This window comes from Cladophialophora bantiana, assembly GCF_000835475.1.
Source record: "Cladophialophora bantiana CBS 173.52 unplaced genomic scaffold supercont1.11, whole genome shotgun sequence".
Classification (NCBI taxonomy): Eukaryota; Fungi; Ascomycota; class Eurotiomycetes; order Chaetothyriales; family Herpotrichiellaceae; genus Cladophialophora; species Cladophialophora bantiana.
Genome location: NW_015971585.1, coordinates 756,031 through 773,697, shown reverse-complemented (window position 1 = coordinate 773,697; position 17,667 = coordinate 756,031). Strand labels below are relative to the sequence as shown.

At 52.8% G+C, this 17,667-nt stretch overlaps 7 protein-coding genes across 7 annotated transcripts; 6 read left to right on the top strand and 1 right to left on the bottom strand.

Annotated features, from left to right (window-relative positions):
• Positions 1–815: 815 nt before the first annotated feature.
• On the top strand, positions 816–2,667 carry Z519_07700 (uncharacterized protein; the record flags this gene model as incomplete). Its single annotated transcript, XM_016765432.1, has 6 exons — positions 816–1,154; positions 1,221–1,316; positions 1,389–1,639; positions 1,712–2,262; positions 2,368–2,384; positions 2,440–2,667. 6 exons carry the CDS (start codon positions 816–818, stop codon positions 2,665–2,667), a joined length of 1,482 nt encoding a protein of 493 aa, XP_016618401.1.
• A 794-nt stretch (positions 2,668–3,461) lies between these two features.
• Positions 3,462–5,657, bottom strand: Z519_07699 (biotin-[acetyl-CoA-carboxylase] ligase; the record flags this gene model as incomplete). The annotated part of the gene is made up of 1 exon (XM_016765431.1): positions 3,462–5,657. One exon carries the CDS (start codon positions 5,655–5,657, stop codon positions 3,462–3,464), a length of 2,196 nt encoding a protein of 731 aa, XP_016618400.1.
• A 1,000-nt stretch (positions 5,658–6,657) lies between these two features.
• Z519_07698 (uncharacterized protein) lies at positions 6,658–7,601 on the top strand (the record flags this gene model as incomplete). The annotated part of the gene is made up of 3 exons (XM_016765430.1): positions 6,658–7,226; positions 7,274–7,502; positions 7,560–7,601. The coding sequence occupies 3 exons, from the start codon at positions 6,658–6,660 to the stop codon at positions 7,599–7,601; spliced, it is 840 nt and encodes a 279-aa protein (XP_016618399.1).
• A 1,799-nt stretch (positions 7,602–9,400) lies between these two features.
• Positions 9,401–10,872, top strand: Z519_07697 (uncharacterized protein; the record flags this gene model as incomplete). Its single annotated transcript, XM_016765429.1, has 2 exons — positions 9,401–10,057; positions 10,111–10,872. 2 exons carry the CDS (start codon positions 9,401–9,403, stop codon positions 10,870–10,872), a joined length of 1,419 nt encoding a protein of 472 aa, XP_016618398.1.
• A 1,012-nt stretch (positions 10,873–11,884) lies between these two features.
• Z519_07696 (uncharacterized protein) lies at positions 11,885–13,498 on the top strand (the record flags this gene model as incomplete). The annotated part of the gene is made up of 1 exon (XM_016765428.1): positions 11,885–13,498. The coding sequence occupies one exon, from the start codon at positions 11,885–11,887 to the stop codon at positions 13,496–13,498; it is 1,614 nt and encodes a 537-aa protein (XP_016618397.1).
• A 390-nt stretch (positions 13,499–13,888) lies between these two features.
• Z519_07695 (uncharacterized protein) lies at positions 13,889–15,010 on the top strand (the record flags this gene model as incomplete). Its single annotated transcript, XM_016765427.1, has 1 exon — positions 13,889–15,010. The coding sequence occupies one exon, from the start codon at positions 13,889–13,891 to the stop codon at positions 15,008–15,010; it is 1,122 nt and encodes a 373-aa protein (XP_016618396.1).
• Positions 15,011–15,667: 657 nt separating this feature from the next.
• On the top strand, positions 15,668–17,201 carry Z519_07694 (uncharacterized protein; the record flags this gene model as incomplete). Its single annotated transcript, XM_016765426.1, has 3 exons — positions 15,668–15,988; positions 16,053–16,184; positions 16,260–17,201. The coding sequence occupies 3 exons, from the start codon at positions 15,668–15,670 to the stop codon at positions 17,199–17,201; spliced, it is 1,395 nt and encodes a 464-aa protein (XP_016618395.1).
• Between the last annotated feature and the right edge of the window lie 466 nt (positions 17,202–17,667).

Below are 17,667 nucleotides of genomic sequence, written 5' to 3'. Positions count from 1 at the left end.
ACTCGAACCGTCAATGGCCTCGGCATGTCCTCCGCCAAAAGTGCGAAAGGACAGATGGCCGTCTGGGACACTGGCTGCAGGGACAAGAAGCTGACAATAGGTATGTTATTGAGAAGCTTTAGCTGTTCCTTTTTCGCGTTTGCCCAGCCTCTGCTGCATGCCTAAGCACTTTCTTCACATGCCCACTACTCCCTCAATCAGTGGAGCGAAGGAGCTCGTTGCATATGCGAACGTTGGTCCCGGTGTTTACGAAGCATGGCTTTGCAATACAGGCATACAGGTCAGTAATTACAGACCGTTTTGTCATTTCACTTGGGACTTCTCAGCACCATCCATATTGCTTCCAACGCTAGCGATTCTATCAAGCACAAAAAATTTTCAGATTGCGACAAGCAACTTCGTAGCTTGGAAGCGGCCTTCTCCATCCTCGTCGATCCACGGTACCGGAACAGCCTAGACGAGAATGCAGGAAAAACTGCCATCGCGTCTGCGGATGGCCAAGATAGGGGCAAAAAGATGCGAGAAGACTTCTTTCCTGGTTCCCCTGTTCAATCACGACCCTGCAAGAACTTCAACCCCTCCGAGCTTCGGAATTATCACGCTACGCCACCAAGTCCTGGCAAGGAGCCTCCTGGCAGAGCAATCTTCTGGACTTATCATTCATCGTTCCCTCTACAATTTTCCTTGAGCCACCATTAACGGCCGACCTTCACTCTCCACAGACGCTTTGAGGCCGTTTCTTCGAGAGAAATCCCTCGAGCTCAAACCATCGGACACTGGGATAGTGTGGCGTATCGCCATATCTATTGCAAACCATGGCTGCCTCAAGCTTGTACTCCCAATCAAAAGAGTCAAAGGAAGGAGACGTCGGCCTTGGGCCTCAGCAAACTATCGTGGAGTTTCCGGCTGGATCAGCAGCAGAGAGTGACAGGGAGGCTTTTCTCTCCTCATTCACGGCCGAGGAGGACCGCAAGGTCATGCGCAAGGTGGACAGACGATTCCTCCTCCTCATCGGACTCATGTACATGCTCAAGAATGTCGATTACACCAATGCCGCGACCGTCAAAGTCCTCCAAGTCGGGGAACCACGCAATGTCCTAAAGGAGCTAAATATGACAGCGGATGAATATAACTGGGTCCAGTCCATTTATTTTGTAAGTCAAGGGACTCTGAGGATCCATACCAAGTTTGAGGTGATATCGCTGATTGACAGTTGCCAGATCAGCTACATCGTCTTCGAAGTCCCCAGCAATCTGCTGCTGAAGAAAATGACGCCTCGAAAGTGGCAGTCTCGAATCATTGCTAGCTGGGGTTTGGTAGGTCATGCCGCTGCCTGGTCTCTTGCCGAGTTCACCACAATTTTACTAACAGACAGGTTTGCTCCGTAGGTTCTGGCCTGTCATGCCGCGGTACAAAACAAACAAGGCCTCTACGCCGCACGGTTTTTCCTGGGAATGATGGAGGCTGGCCTCTTCCCCGGTCTCGCAGCTCAACTCTGCAGTTGGTACCGCAGCGATGAAATGGGCAAACCAATCATGTGGATGTTTGGGTTCCAGAACTGCGCGGGCATTGTGGGCTCGCTGGTCGCGTACGGCATTTCTTATATGAACGGTCTGAGCGGGTTGAGTGCGTGGAGATGGTAAGCCATGCCTCAGACCTCTCTTTTTGCCCTCGACTTCACCACGAGAGCTGACTAGTGTAAATATCTTAGGGTCTACCTTCTTGAAGGCTTGTTCACCGTTCTTTTTGCCGGCGTCGTATTCCTTGTTCTTCCGGACTATCCCAAGTCTAAGCGATCGTCGAAGTGGCTCACGCCGCGAGAGCAAGAATACCTCGAGCTCCGACTCACGGACAACGCTCCTCGCACTCATGACGCGGCATTCAGCAAGAAAGAAGTGTGGGCGTCCCTGAGAGATTCCCGCACGTATTCTTTCTGCCTTTCTCAGATTCTGATGAATCTCGGCGGATACGGCCTGCAATGGCAGCTGCCCACCGTTACGACGAGTCTGGGTTTTGCCGGCCTGCCCAGGAACCAACTGCTCAACATCCCCCCCGCCGCCGCAACGGTATTGTCCATCATATTCGCCGGATGGTTCCTGAGCAAAGCATATTTGACACGGCCGCAATTCATCATGATCATCTGTGCCGCCGCTCTGGCTTTTTTCCTCGTCCTGTGCTTCGATGTGAACCGGTATGCCACGTACATCGCTTGCATATTCGGGACCACCTTCTATTCGGTCTATTTCATTCCATTCTGGGCATGTAAGTTTTCCCCCAAAACACAGTCCGTCACAACATCAACCTCCCCCCTCTCCTCCCTCTCAATCCCCCAAAAAAGCGCTCGCTGACCACCTGGCGACCAACCAGGGCGATCCGCGAGCCTAGTAGGCACGACAGGCACGGCATTCACGCTGGCATTTCAATCCCTGTATCGGCCAGGTTGGTGGCGTCGTGGGCCCGCAGCTGTTCCAATCGCGCTTCGCGTACAATGGATACAAGACATCCTTCGGCGTCTGTGCCGGCGCGATCGGCGCAAGTTGGATCGCTAATGTCTGGACCTGGTATCTTACGCACGACAACGAAGAGGACATCAAGCGAGTGCGCCGGCTGAGGATCAAGGCCAACAATGCCGGCTCGGTCTGGGCTGGTCAAGACGTCAAATATTGAATCAACGCGTGATGGGCGCAGCACGGGGTCGGGGGTTGGGTGTTGCTCCAAGGTCCATGGCTCCTCAAATCTGTAAGCTCGAAGAGAAGGATGGGACCCCTGCCGTAAAAATGGCTGAGAACATTTTTCCTTGTGTCTGCAACTGGCGTTGTTGCCGTTATCTAGTGTGGGAACGATTGAGCAGGGGTATCTTCTCGCGCAGCAAGCCCTTTGACCCCAACCACAAATACCGGACTATAGACTATACACCATCGGGTTCACATGTGAGAAAGCGAGCGAGAGACTCATGGACATAGATCCCATAGGCCTGTGTCAATAGATTGCAACTTCCTCGCCTTGCGCATGCAAAGCCGTGTCTGATTTAGAATCCTAAGAAGAAACGATAGATCGCGTTCTTGTGTGCCTCGTGCGAGGTTTCCAATGCTTGCCTCTCGACTTCCTCTACAGGAGCACGCTTCAGCCATTCTGTCTGCTGTCATCTCAGACTGCCCACTGGCTGGTTATATTTCTGGGTTAGGAGTATGCAGTGACTCGAGGGATGAGACCCGTAGGGCCTCCTCTCTCGCACACACGCGGACCGCAGACGCAAAGTATCTGTTTCTCGCATACCCAGTCCCATTTGCATCACACTCGCGTTATTGGATCATGGCCTGTCGGATATGGTCGACTCGCGAATGTAGGAGCTCCGACCATGCTTGTCCGTCACAAGAATGCATCACATCTTTCTCTGAAGAGGCATAATCATTAGCCTTTAGATATCCTCCAGGGGGGTGTCGACAACAAGAAATGAGCCGTCATGCGGAGGACATCTCGGGTGGTCTTCGACACGCCAGAACACTTACCTTTACGAGACCTTTGAAAAAGTCGAAACTATTGGCGTCGCTCTGCAACGTCCATCTCCTACCGGTCTCACGGTCTTCCCATCCAAGTTCTTCTGCAATCAATAGCCCATAATCCCTGGTGATACCTTTTATTCTTGCACGTTGGCCGCCTTCAGCTTCAAGTGTAACAATCTGATCCATGTGAAGCCAATGTCGGTAGTACATCTGCTCCATGACCTCGTCGAAGCCCGTCACTAAGAATCGAGCATACAGGTCATCAAACACGGTCAATATTCTAGCCAGCAGCTTTTCCAGCGTGAATGGGGTTACTTTGTGCGGAAGGAATTGAATGAGTTGATTTAACGACGTTGTTGGCGCAACGTTTGAAGTGTTCAATCCAATCCCACAAACGGCGATGTACTCCTTGCTGTTGTAGTGGCTGTTGACCAGGATGCCTCCAATTTTAGTATAATTTTCGTTCCTATCACCACCATTCTCTTTTGCCTTTGCTGGATCGAGAGCAAAAATATCATTGGGCCACTTGAGCTTGACTGGCATGTCCTTGTAGAGAGCGCCGTCATAGGTTTTAATACCGTTGACAATCGCCATTGCCGCCAGGTACTGGACGAAGACGACTGGAGCAGACTGCATTTGCGCCATCGGATGTCGAATGACGGTACTAAACATTAAACTTCCTGCCGGTGATACCCAGACGTTGGATCCTCTGCCCCGACCTGCAACTTGAACGGTCGCTGTTGCCGTGAACCCTTGGGGAAGGACTCGAAGTAGCCTCGTGTTTTTCTCGAGTAATGTGTTGGTCGAGGTCACGACTTCACCGTACAGCAGGTGAGCACCAAAATTCACGGCGCCATGTGTTTGAGACTGGTAATTGTGAAGGTTCGAATAGAAAGCCGAATGATTAAAATACGGAGTTGATCTTGGTTGAGGATGATCATCTTCATGCACAATGATCTTCTTGGTCACCGTGTTATAGTCGACTATCCGGTCGGCGCTGCCATCCTTTTGGTCAGCAGATTCCTTTGATTCTGGCTCCGCGTATAATGCTTTGGTCAAGTCAACCATTTTCCAGACGGATGGTTTCAAAATTTGAAAGGTATCATTGTCATCCTTGAGAAACTCATCTCCATGTTCGTCCTTCTCGGTGAGATGGCTCAGGGACGAAATGACACCAGCGGTGTCTGCGGGGTCGGATGAGGACAGATGCATATAGGAGAGGGAGGGTACATTTTGCTCCCCGCTCACAGTAAGACCAAGTTTCGTCAGACACGCTTTGATGAAGTCCATCCTATGCTTCTCGTCTTCGGCCAGAGCTTTGATGACGTCCGCGAATCCAGGAACATCTGGTTTTGGCTCGAGGTTGGCTGGAGCAAACCTAGGCTTCGTCAGTGACCAGTTGTCCGCTGGCTTTCCTAGGAAGACAAACTCTGGATGTGGACCGGTCAGTAATGCTGCGCCTTGGCCAACTTTGCAATAGACGATGGCAGCTGCGCCTTCACCAGCATCGACCGCCAGAGGATCGGCATAGCTTGCAAGGATTTCGACGCCCTGCTCTTTATACTTGGGCGCGTCGACGAAAACGCCGCCGCCATTGTAATAGGACTTGAAAACGTCCGGGGCGGCTCCTGCAGACAGGGTAGTCTTGTCCACTTTCAACTCGGCCGCCCGAGCCCCCTTTTCACTATGGTAAACAAAGCCTGGGAAAGCACACCCTCGAGCTGTGCCGGGGTAGAAAGCAAGCTCCCTGTCCCCGACCACTTCCAAGACCTTGTTTCCTACCTCGAATTCGCATCTTTTACTGCCATAGTAGCCACCGGCGCAGAATCCAATGTAAAGTCCACCGCGCTCGACAAATTGTCGAATGCGCCTGTTGCCCTCACCATTGAGTGTCTTGCAGTAGCCCTGATCAGCGCCGCCCGGAAAGACTACAGCAGCACAGCTTGCTGTCCAAGGCTCTTTGATAAGCATGTCACCTGTAACCGGGATGACAGCGTAATGCGGAGCCAGGAGCCTCCGAAGAGTGTAGAGACAATGCCGGACTGATTCGACGGTGCTGCCATTTCCTGAAGATAGCATTAGATTCTTATTACTCCTCCACGCATCTTGAGTGAGCGCACCAGAGTAAACGAGGATGTTCATTCGTTTGGACATGGTTGGCCCTGGCGGACAAATTCTTGGGGAGTGGTGGTAAGTGGCGCGGTACGGCAAGAACTGTCAGACGACCCTCCTGGCTACTGTGGTGTCTTTGAGACGTGGGATTTTTGTCTTTATCCACCTGAGAACGACTCCTGAAATAGCAGAATGTCGAAACAGGACAGCTTAGTTCAGCCTGAGGCCGCTGAAGATGAACTTGACGAATGGTAAGTCTCCTTGGGAGTCAAATTATGATATTGATCCAGGCTGATGCGACGTTTTGATTGACAGGGACCAACGAATTTTCAGCACCGGCTGTTCTGGTAAGTTTAAGCTCCTCTGCGGGAAAGGCAGATCTGAGGAAGAGACAGAGGAGCAACTGCGCATGAACGATTGCTACTTTGAGAAGAAAGACTGGAGAGCTTGCAAGGCCGAAGTATGTGTTGAACCCCAACCTCAATCACTTCGTGAAAGATTTTTCCGCTCTGGGTCTGTTCGTCCTCGTAGGTCCTCGGCGTCCAGACGGCGGAGCACTTGTCCAAAGATCACCAAGCTGACTATATATATATATATATATATATTAGATGGAGGCTTTCAGGCAGTGTTGGAAGCGTAAAGGAAACGAGGAGCGTACTCAAAGCAAGGACGTGTCCGCGACCGAAAAGGGGCTTTGAGAATACCACTGGGAAAGATGCTGCATCCATGTGGTGTGTGGCAGACGGTGGCCAGGGTCACGAGGTTGGGCGTTCACGTTCGAAAACGCGCCTCCAAAAAAAATACAGGAGGCATTGGAGCTTCACCCACTCCCTACTCAGGAACTGGCTTCTGCTCTCTCATCCTTCATATCTCGTCTTCGCAATAAGTACCGAGTATTTCATCCACATTCTCTCTCTTTCTCCTCTGTAATATAAGTTGTCTTCTTTTGCCAGCGCCGGCTCATCAGCAGTCGTTGCTGTAGATATATTCATTTGAGAACTTTGGTAGATTTACTCCCCTTCTGCCGCCGCAGATCCAGGAAATGTCGCCAGTTACTCGATTGCCTCTCAAAGCTTTGAGTGCATCTGCGTCGATCCGGCTCTCGAATTCGTTGATCACCCTCTGCTGCTCGTTTCCAGAGACTGCGCTATCGACTTCTCGGTCCCTGCGTACCACCCTGCCGCGTACTATCTTCACAAAATCTTCAGCTCGACTGACTGGGGCCGCAGCAGCCACAGACCCGCAATCAAAGACAACATCACCTCCTCAAGCGACGCCGGCGGACCCTAAGCGCCATTCTCTCGACAACCTTGAAGACCAGCCGTTGACTTTACAAGAAGATGACCCCTCACGGGTTGATTGGACAAGGTCTTTTCACGGGCTCTCCGTGGAACCATTCTCCAAAGAGGCTGCGGATACACTGCAGGCGCCTATAGCTCCTGAGGACATTGAGATCAAGCCGGATGGCATCATTTATCTCCCCGAGATCAAATATAGACGGATTCTGAACAAGGCCTTTGGCCCTGGCGGCTGGGGATTGGCTCCAAGAGGCGAGACAATTGTCACGGAGAAGTCTGTGACGCGAGAATATGCATTGCTGGCGCACGGAAGGTGAGTGGACTTGAACGAGCATTACATATAGGCTAACTCGCGGGCAGACTGGTTTCGATTGCGCGCGGGGAGCAAGATTACTTCTCAAAAGAGGGTATACCAACCGCTGTCGAAGGCTGTAAATCCAACGCAATGATGCGGTGTTGCAAAGATCTAGGCGTAGCTAGTGAGCTCTGGGACCCACGCTTTGTACGCAAGTTCAAGGCAGAGCATACACGGGAAGTCTTCGTCGAGCACCAAGGCACAAGGAGGAAGACCAAGATTCACTTGCGAAAGGTGGGGGTTGACCTTGCTCAGATACCTGGCTTCTCTGCTGACATTTATCCTTCCTAGGGCGATCCTGTTCCGTACCCTTACGCCGAACTGAAGAAATGAGGTTGCGTCAATAGGGTTGCCATTGCGATGTCCCAAACCGTGTCCGAAACTATCAAGTGGATGCCTGGCCGTATCCTTCCAGGACAAATGATCTCGGAGAGGGCACTTCGACAGTTCCACATCTTGGGTGCTCAAGCTCGACGTCTTCACCAGCCGACCTCCACGGGCCGACAGTTGTCGGTCCGACAATATTGGGATCAGGGCATCAAGCAAACCACTCGACAGAATAACAATCTTGACGGCGGAAATCAGGGCAATCGAAATACAGGGCCGCCAAACCCCGAGTCCAAGAAGCGGAGGACTAGCTGATGAGGAAGGAACAAGCAGACACTACTGCACAACCGACCTGCCATGGGCTTGTTGGGCGAGCGAGCCTCTAGTCCAGGTCAGTTGGAGTGGCTCTGTACAGCAGATTGACGAGAAGCCCTCCGGAAAAATCGGTCGCCTTTGTCATTTGGGCTCCCAGCCCGATAGGCGGCGGTTGGTGAGCGCAAAGGAAAAGGAAGGCGAAGGACGCAATGATCGACATATGTTGAATAACATCGAATGGTCGTTGACCTCATCCATTTCAACCCTGCCACGAGTTTCCATTGCCCCCTGGTCATGTAGCTTGCCGTTTTGGAGTCTATGAGAACAGGAAATCCACATGTCCGTCGTATGGCTTGCAGAAAACAGCTCGATGTTAGCATTGCTTGGTAGCGATTTCGCCGGGTTCCTCAGAAGCAACTGCGTGAGGTTGTGAACCAGCCCTGGCCTGACTAGAGTGGTCTTGGTCTCGCTTTCTGCCAGCGATCCTTCATCACGCGCATTAGCACGAGTTGGTGCCTCGACTCTGCCGAAGACAAACTTCTACCAGTGAAGATTCACGTAGGAGTTGTTGTAAGCACCCAACATCGGCAAGACGGAACGGCAGGAGTCTCAGTCGTCCGTTGCACGAGGCATCTGGTGGTGTCTCCTGCCTCTCGCCGTAACAGCCTGTACCGTCCTTTCCGATCGGGCAAAGGTGGCCCCTGGTCATCAGTGACGCCTGGTGAACTCCCCGCGAAACAACTAAGTCAGTGCCTACTACAAGTAGGCACAGTGGGCGGCGGTAACACCCCCTCGTCTCCCGAAAGTTACTACGAGAGATGGATCATGATTGTCTACTTGTATGAGCAACAGCCGCTCTCCACCGGGCACCTTCTCATCTGATTACCAGTCGTCGGTAGTGATTGGTGACGGCTTCCTCCCTCAGCAAGTGGCCCAGCCTGTCAGTTTCGAGGCTGCTCCACCCTTCTGACCCTTCCAGCTCCTGGCTCGCCGTCTTCATCCTTCTGCCCCGCTTGCCCTCGCCTCAATTTGAACATTTCAGCTTAGCAGTATTCAGTTCTCTAGACAAGGCCAAGATACCAAGAATGTTCACAGCCCGCTCCCTGAAGATACTTCAACACCGGCAATGAAGTTCTCCTGCTCCCCTTCGACTTCTGACCTGATGCAGCTGCATGCTGGCTGATCGGCGACGACTCCTCAACCACTTGGTACCTAGCAGCTCGAACGCCTCCCTCAGGCCTCAGAGACCGTGAAAATCCGGGCACAAGAGAACACGCGACAGACCCATAAGTGTGACCGAAGGTCTAGACTCCCTTAGATGAGGAAAGTGGCAGTGCTTGCACGATCCATCCACAGCGTGACTGCTTGTTCTTTGACATTCAGCTGATTCAATCTTACCGTTGGCCCGCCTGTTCCTCATTTGCTATCATATTTTTTGCTGTCCCGAGCACCCTCAGGCTTTACCCCGCGTCACCCTTGCGCCTTTAAATATGGCCACCGCCACAGCGCACGAACCCACCGCTTCACCCAGCTCACCAGAGGAAGAGGAGGAGCTTAAATTTGGCGAGGCGTGGAAAGGCGCGGCCAAAGCCCCTCAGAGGCCGAGACTCGTTGACCAGACAAATGGTGCAAGACGCAAGTCGTCAGTCCAGTTCCATACTGCAGATGCTGAAGATACCATAAGAAGAGAAAGCGTCGTTCAAGGCTCACGAATCTCCTTGCCTCAAAGAAAAATGTCATCGCCCCCTCCTCCCACTCATTACCAACGCGGCGTCTCCTTTGACACCATCGACAACCGAGATGCGTCCACTGAAGCTTTCACGTTGCAATACAAGCATTGCGATTTCGCTGCCACTTCACGGACTCGCACTTTTCTGTGTGGGACCGATGCGAAAGACTACTCTGAATATGCCTTGGAGTGGATGATGGACGAATTGGTCGACGACGGCGATGAGATTGTCTGTCTTCGAGTCATCGAGAAAGACTCCAAGACTGTCCATGACACCCCCTATGACCGAGATAAATATCGCACAGAGGCAAAACAGTTGTTAGACAGTGTCATGCTGAAAAACAGCTCGGAGGAGAAGGCAATTAGCATTATTATGGAATTGGCTGTGGGTAAAGTGCAGGAAATCTTCCAGCGCATGGTAGGCACCTCAGCATTTACATCTTCATATCTCGGCCTGCTGACCCGAATTAGATTCAACTGTACGAACCTGCGGCGCTAGTTGTGGGAACGAGAGGACGAAACTTGGGCGGTATGCAAGGCTTGCTACCAGGGTCGGTCTCGAAGTATTGCCTGCAGCAATCACCTGTTCCGGTCATTGTCGTGCGGCCGAGCTCCAAACGACTGAAAAAGAAGAAGAAACGGCAAATGGAAAGTGGTCGCAGTCTCTACAGCAGCATGCTCGAGCAAGCCCAACACGCCGGAGGGAGCCACGTGTTCGAAAGCGCCAGCCATAGTTCAATATCCATGGAAGCTACACAGAAAGAGGCTGATGCTGTTGCGAAGGCAATTGGCCCTCCAAGGCGGGGCATATTGAAAGGCACATACGGCGGGCCGCTTGCCCGAGTCACTTCGGTCAGAAGTGATGTGACGTCTGATGATGATTCACCGGAACGTAGCTTCGCCTTGCCCATAGGATATTTGAGCACCGAAAGTGCCCCAAGAGCCGATATCGCCATGAACAGTCCGAGCATTGCCGCCTTGGTGGAAGACTGGGATGACAATGAGACTACGCCGACCGAACGTGCAAGATCACCCAATCCCCCTTCAAAGCGGCCCGAGCACCGCGAGAGTGACGCCGCAATTTCTGATACAGAAGACATACGCCTACTAGTGCCCAGGATTGTCGAAGAGCGTCGCCCGTCTGTCAGGGAGACGACGCCTTGGTTGGCCGACATCCTCCGCGACAAACCACAAAAGCGGTCATACAGCCACGGTCGATCACCTTCCCGATAATAATTGGTCCTTTTGAAAACGGAGGGGCCTGGCAATCGAGAGTCGACCATCCTTCCCCGATCTTTGGGGAATGTATCCCCGTCCTGTTTTATCAAGCAACTCCGGCAGGGCGCTTCGAACGACGGGCGGGGACAGACGCAGAGCCGCGGCTTCCTGGGATCGTGCACCAGCAGCTTCCTCATCCTCTACGGTAGTGGAGACGGCGAGGCTGATAGATGGAATCAACCCTTGATCGACACACGGAGTGTACCTCCCTGCAATAGTATGACGATATTGTGTGGTGCAGGCATGGTAGTTGGCTTGCCGATCCTCTTGATGTCGAAGGCTGGATGTCGGTCGGAGTTGAACGAGAGGGGATCCCATCCAAGCACACCTTTCTGGGAAGGGCTGACGTTTTTGCGGCGTCCGGGAACTATTGACTGGAGCCCCTGAATGTGTCTGAGAAGTCGGACGGCGACTTTCGGCAGGGAACTACACTGTATGGAGAGGCCTTTTGACGCATTGACTTGGCTGCAACGATAGAAGTTGGACTGGATAGAAATGTGTATTGTCTAGCTGCATTCGTGAGGCTGCAGCATTCCACGGATGCATGTACCGAATACAAGTACTATTGGGATAAGTGCACTGATCTAGTAGCTTTTCCAGGTGACCATGATACTTCGGTCCTGCTTGGTGTTCTCTACGCAGACTGGTGACGCGGCGCGATGCGGGCGGTCCCCTTGGCGGCCATTATTGACGCCTAGCGAGCCCTAAACAGCCTCGCGGCGTGACTCGATACATTCTTGAGCGAGAAGGAACCAACCATGGTCCGTGGTGGCGGGGCTCTTGAAGGCCAATCGATAACAAAATTATAGCCTGCCCCGGCTGGACCCCTTGCGTACAGGTCTTGCATGTTCTCCGTTGCCATTTCCGACTTCGACTGCCACAGTTCTACCATCCTTTGGGGGTTGTCCGAGTGAGAACATGTATTCAGCACACCAGGCTGTCGTCTCTCAAGATCGGACTGGCCAACATGCTGCCCGTAAGCGCTGATGACGACTGCGATGAGTGCACTCCGGACTATCTGCACGCCCCTCGTTTCACGACCAAAGCGGCATTCTCGACAATTCCCTTCCTCGCCACGTTCGCAGTCCTAACCTTCGTCGCCTACCGCAAGGTCTACCCTCTCCTGTCACAATCCTCCTCCAAAACATCGGAGGGCAGTGTGAAAAGCCTTCCTCGACCCGTCACAGCGGCCGCGCCCGAGTCCGCCGCTCAGCAACTCGCCCGCCGCGTCGCAGCCATCACGTTTGCTTCCACAATAGCTCTGTCTGCAGTCTTGACTGAGTTACTTTTGTGTGAAATATCCAATTCATTCAACCCTACCGCTAGGAGCGTCTCCCTACAGATAACCGTCGTGAGTTTACTGGGTCTTCTGGTAGTTGCCATTCCGCTACTGGGAATCTCTTCTGTGGTGTCAAAGTCCGGGTACAAGTTTCGCGGCGAGAAAAAGAACCGGGCTCATCTCGCGTGGGTGCTGGAGTTCGCTGGGTATGGGGCTTTTCTGTTTGGATTCTGGGCGATTGGGGCGCTCCTGCCAGAAGCGCCTAGTTTTTCTGACAGCATGACCCGGCCGGACGGTCTCTTTCAGGCGTGCTTGGACAGATTGGGTATTACTGGCGTGTCCTTGATGGCTCTTCTGTCGGGGTTCGCCTCGGTGAGTGCCATTTGGCAGAGCTTTGGGCCCAGGGTAAAAGTCGTCGCCGACACGGACATTACCCGGAAACAGGCCGGACTAGACGCGACCATGGATATGATTGCCGAGAAAAAAGAGAGGCTGAGATTGATGGAGGGGATGGCCCCTGAAAGTCCCATTCAGAGCTTTTGGAGCCGGGCAGTGGGCGTCGTTCGCAAGAACACGTTCGATCAGCAAAAGGATCTTCTCGAGATGGAGGCCTCGGGGCTCGAGACCATGGCCTCTTCGTTGGAAACCTCGCTGTCGATTCTTCGGGCACGACGGGCAAATCAACTCCGGGCAACAACCACCGTGGGGCGACTATCTCTGACATTTTCCTACATATTCGCCTGTTATTGTGTGTATCGGATATGCACCACCACCATTAACATTGGCCGCCGCATCCTCTCATCTGGGCCTGCCACTTCTTCCGACACTGACCCCGTCACCTATACGATTGCTCTCTTTGCCCGCCACGTCTATCCCTCCCTGGATCAGGCGTCGTGGGCCCAGCAGATCTCATTCTTGCTCTCAGGGGCAATGCTACTGGCTTCATTCTCGGCAGTCACACAGACTTTTCATCTATTCGCTCGATTCATGCCCACGGTCCTCCATGCAACCAAAACCAATTTCGCTCTGCTGATCAGCCAAATCAGCGGAATGTACGTCATCAGCTCGGCACTGATGCTTCGGGGCATGATGCCGAAAGAAGTCGGTAGCGTCATCAACAGCGCATTGGGGGCGGGCCTACTGGAGCCCGCCTGGGTACAGCGATGGTTCGATGGCTTTTTCATGGTGGCTGTGGTCGCGACGGGCGTTGGAATCTTCTTGGGTAGGCAAATATCTGGCGCGGCGACCTGGGAAGACGATACTGGCTGGGACCTAGCGATGGAATTGGGCAAAGAATCCTGATTCTATAGGATTCTTAACCGTTGTACACGAATAAATGACGGGGTCTAGATTTTGTACTATATGGCCTTGAATTGAGACAGGAAGGGCTGCATCCAGTATGATTCCAAGTACACCGATTGAATCTGGGCCATCAACGCCATCACATGAGAAAGAAGCCTCGCTCTTTCCGTTCCAGATGTCGACGGTACGTTAATAGGACCACTTAGCACTCGGGGAATTTCATTCATGCGGTCGAACTGGCTCAGCCTCGTCAGTCCCTCGCCCAGCCTTGTTCGGTTGGAGAAACTTGGGGCTACTAAGCTTTGCGGAGTCGTGAGGTGTTCAGTAGCAAATGGTTCTCTGGTCACTTGTCCGCCCGGACATTGTGTCGACGTCAACTAAACAGCTGCAATGACTGATCTCACAGTGACTTTGTCTGACGTCTTGGTTCAAAAACACTCCTCCAAGACACTGGGCCAAAACCGAGAGCTTGTGGGCAAGCTAGATTCGTTTCTGCGAGAAGCATACCAAATTAACAGATCCATCTCGTCCCTCTTGGGTTATTTGCGCGCCATCCGCACCCCGTATCTCTCGACTGCGCCGCCTCCTCGCCATCGAAAACATTCAGGAGCCAAGCAGCATTCTCCCTTTTCCCACATACCGGGTCGAGATGTACCAGAACATCTCAACGATTCGCAGCGAGAAGCCATCGATACCGAGACGTCGGCGGTCCTTCGCGACATCAACAACAAGATAGCCAATCTCACGTCGGCGGTGAACCTACAACAGGAGACTGCGAGCAAAGTCCTCGAAAGAAAATATGGGAGACCCGCCGGAATCCTCTGGCGATGGGCGGCGGGCGACGGCGACACGCCCGACGCAGGCAAATCACGAGAACAAATAGACGAAGAAGGGCAACTGAGAACGACAAAGATGTTTAGAGAAGGCGTATTGTGGTATCTGAACAAATTCCTCAAGGACGCTATCACGGCCCAGCAGGAGATGGTTGAGAAACGGCTGGAGCGGGAACAGCAAAAGCAAATGAGTATACTCTACAACCCGCGAAATAAGGGCGTACGGGCCAGTCGCGATGCAGAGATGGTGGCAGCAAACGGCAATCTGGAGACGATTCCCCCGACTCAAGATCTACGCGGTCACGACGAGTATAATCCCTGGGTTGACTCGTCGCAAGGCGGAGTGGAAGAAGAACTCTCACCCGAACAACTCCAACTGTTCGAGGAGGAAAACCGAGGCATATTCGAGCATTTCAACGACCAACTCGCCAAAGTGACGCAGGTGGAAAGGTCGCTGATGGAAATCGGCAGTCTGCAGCAGACGCTCGTGGGACATTTGAGTGTCCAGGGCGAGATGATCGATGCATTGGTTCAGGATGCGTCTAATACGGATGAGAATGTGCGCAAGGGAAATCGAGAGTTGAAGAAGGCCAGCGAGAGGGGGAGTACGGCGAGGTTGGTGTTCTACGCGACAGTAGGCTTCTGTTCGTTTCTGGTGGTGTGGGACTTGATATTCTGATTCTACAGTAGGAAAACGGACGAGGCTGGTGGCAGGAAGAAAAGGCGCTGCGTGAGCAGATATGACAGGGACATTGACTGCCTCCGCTACCACCTGTTGACTGAAGGTGTACTGGTTGTGTTCGGTCGTATTTTGCGCCGCTACGAATCCTATCGCCATCGACCGGCATACAAACTACTAGAAAGACCACCCCAGCTTCATCTTGGTCAGCGGCGAGAGGCGCCACTCATACGTGACATCAGATGCCCTTTGGGCAGGGAAAAGTAACATTGTCGAGCATGTGAGGATCAGGAAAGCAAGTCAAGGCAGGGTGAACAGATTGGACTCTGGAGTGCATCCCTGGCGAGCCGGGATGGACTAGTTGGAGTCGAGCTTCGGTGTTGGAGATGCAGCATGTCCATCTGACCTGAAGCCGATTTTTATTTTTTTTTCTGGTCCCCATGTTCCCGTACGGAGGGGCTTACGAGGTACTAGTCTCTGGTCCCTGGACCAACCTCATGGCACTAAATCTCGTGCGTGGCTTGGGTACTTGGTAGTGGTATATCGTGCATCCGCCCGTCCTAAAGGATGAAGTTCCGCAACGCCCTTTCGTGCCTTTCGTGCCTTTCCCCAAGACGTTCCCTCTCCGTCACTCCACGCTTGAATAAATTCCTCGACATGCCCTCACCCTCACCGCCAAAACCCAAATCTTTTGACTCTTCTTTCCGCTCAACCTCGTCTTCCTCTTCCAGTTCCTCTTCGCAAACCAACGCTCCCGCCCGACTGACTCAGATCAGGAATCACACAATGGGTTCTGTGTCAACCGATACGGCCCCGACCCTGTTCGACGCCAATGTCGTCCCCCAGGCTCCCGAGGACCCTCTGTTTGGGTTGATGGCGGCTTACCGAAGAGATCCCTTTGACAAGAAGGTTGATCTGGGCATTGGCGCATACAGGGATAACAATGCGAAACCCTGGGTGTTGCCTGTCGTCAAGAAGGTGTGCTATCCATGATCCTCGGCAACGTCGAGGACATGCGCGAGCTCGACTAACCCTCAGCCAGGCCGATGAGATCCTCCGGAACGATCCTAACCTCAACCACGAATACCTCCCCATCGCTGGTCTCCCAGAGTTCACTTCAGCGGCGCAGAAACTCATCCTTGGTGGAGACAGCCCCGCAATCCGAGAAGGACGGGTATGCACTTTCTACCAATTCCACTTCTTTCTCACCTTTCGCCCTTTGGACTGACATACCATCTGTTTCTTGCAGGCCTGCAGTCTCCAGACTATCTCAGGAACGGGCGCCGTCCATCTGGGCGGCCTCTTCCTCGCCAAATTCCTCCCCAAACCCACGCCCGCCATTTACCTATCCAACCCGACATGGGCGAACCACAACCAAATTTTCACCAATGTCCACCTCCCGATCAAGTCCTACCCCTACTTCTCCTCCAAAACAAAAATGCTCGACTGCGAAGGTCTGCTTTCTGCCCTGAAATCTGCGCCTGAAGGAAGCATCATTCTATTGCATGCTTGCGCACACAACCCCACTGGTGTCGATCCAACGCCGGACCAATGGAAGCAGATTGCCGAAGTCATGCGCGAGCGCAAACTATTTCCCTTCTTCGACTGCGCGTATCAGGGTTTCGCTTCGGGGGACCTAGCACAGGATAACTTTTCGATCCGCTATTTCGTGGAGCAGGGCTTCGAGTTGGTCATTGCTCAATCCTTCGCAAAGAATTTTGGTCTGTATGGTGAAAGAGCGGGCGCATTCCATTTCGTGGCTGCTCCTGGGGCCAACGCACAGGACGTTGTGAAACGTGTCTCCTCCCAACTTGCCATACTGCAGCGCTCCGAAATCTCCAATCCGCCCGCATACGGCGCACGTATCGCCTCCCTCGTCCTGAACGACCCACAACTCTTCAAGGAATGGGAACACGATCTGCGCACCATGTCCGGGCGCATCATTGAGATGCGGAAATCTCTCAAAGCCGAGCTCGACCGGTTGGGCACTCCTGGCAACTGGGATCACATTACGAGTCAAATCGGCATGTTCAGTTTCACGGGCATCACCGAGAAGCAGGTGTTAGCCATCAGGGAGAAGTGGCATGTGTACATGACCAAGAATGGCCGGATCAGTATGGCTGGGTTGAACACGGGCAACGTCCACTACTTTGCACAGGCTCTAGATGATGTAGTGAGGCACGTGCAATGAAACTCATCATCGAACGGTAAGGGAGGGAAGGGGTTACAAGAAAAAAAAAGGAGGAGGATGATGATGTTCATGGGTCAGGTAATATGACATGGCTTCGGAGCAGAGCAAGAGGCGGAGGAGCCACAGCCGAGCTTGAGCCTGGCCCAAGGCGTCGAAGATGTCCGGGACGGTTGCGATGGGATGATGTTTTCTCAATATTTTTCTTTCCCACGAAAGTCACAAACAAGAGCTGGACATGCATTGCATGCGTGGAGAACAGGGCCAACCAAAAAGGGCAAGGAAAAGTTACAAGGTATCTATCGCGGGTCCTCAACTACCTTTGGTTTCTAATTCTCTCCCTCCCCTCTCTGCCAACTTGTAAACAAACTCAACAACAACAACAACAACAACAACAACAACAACAACAACAACAACAACAACAACAACAACAACAACAACAACAACAACAACAACAACAACAACAACA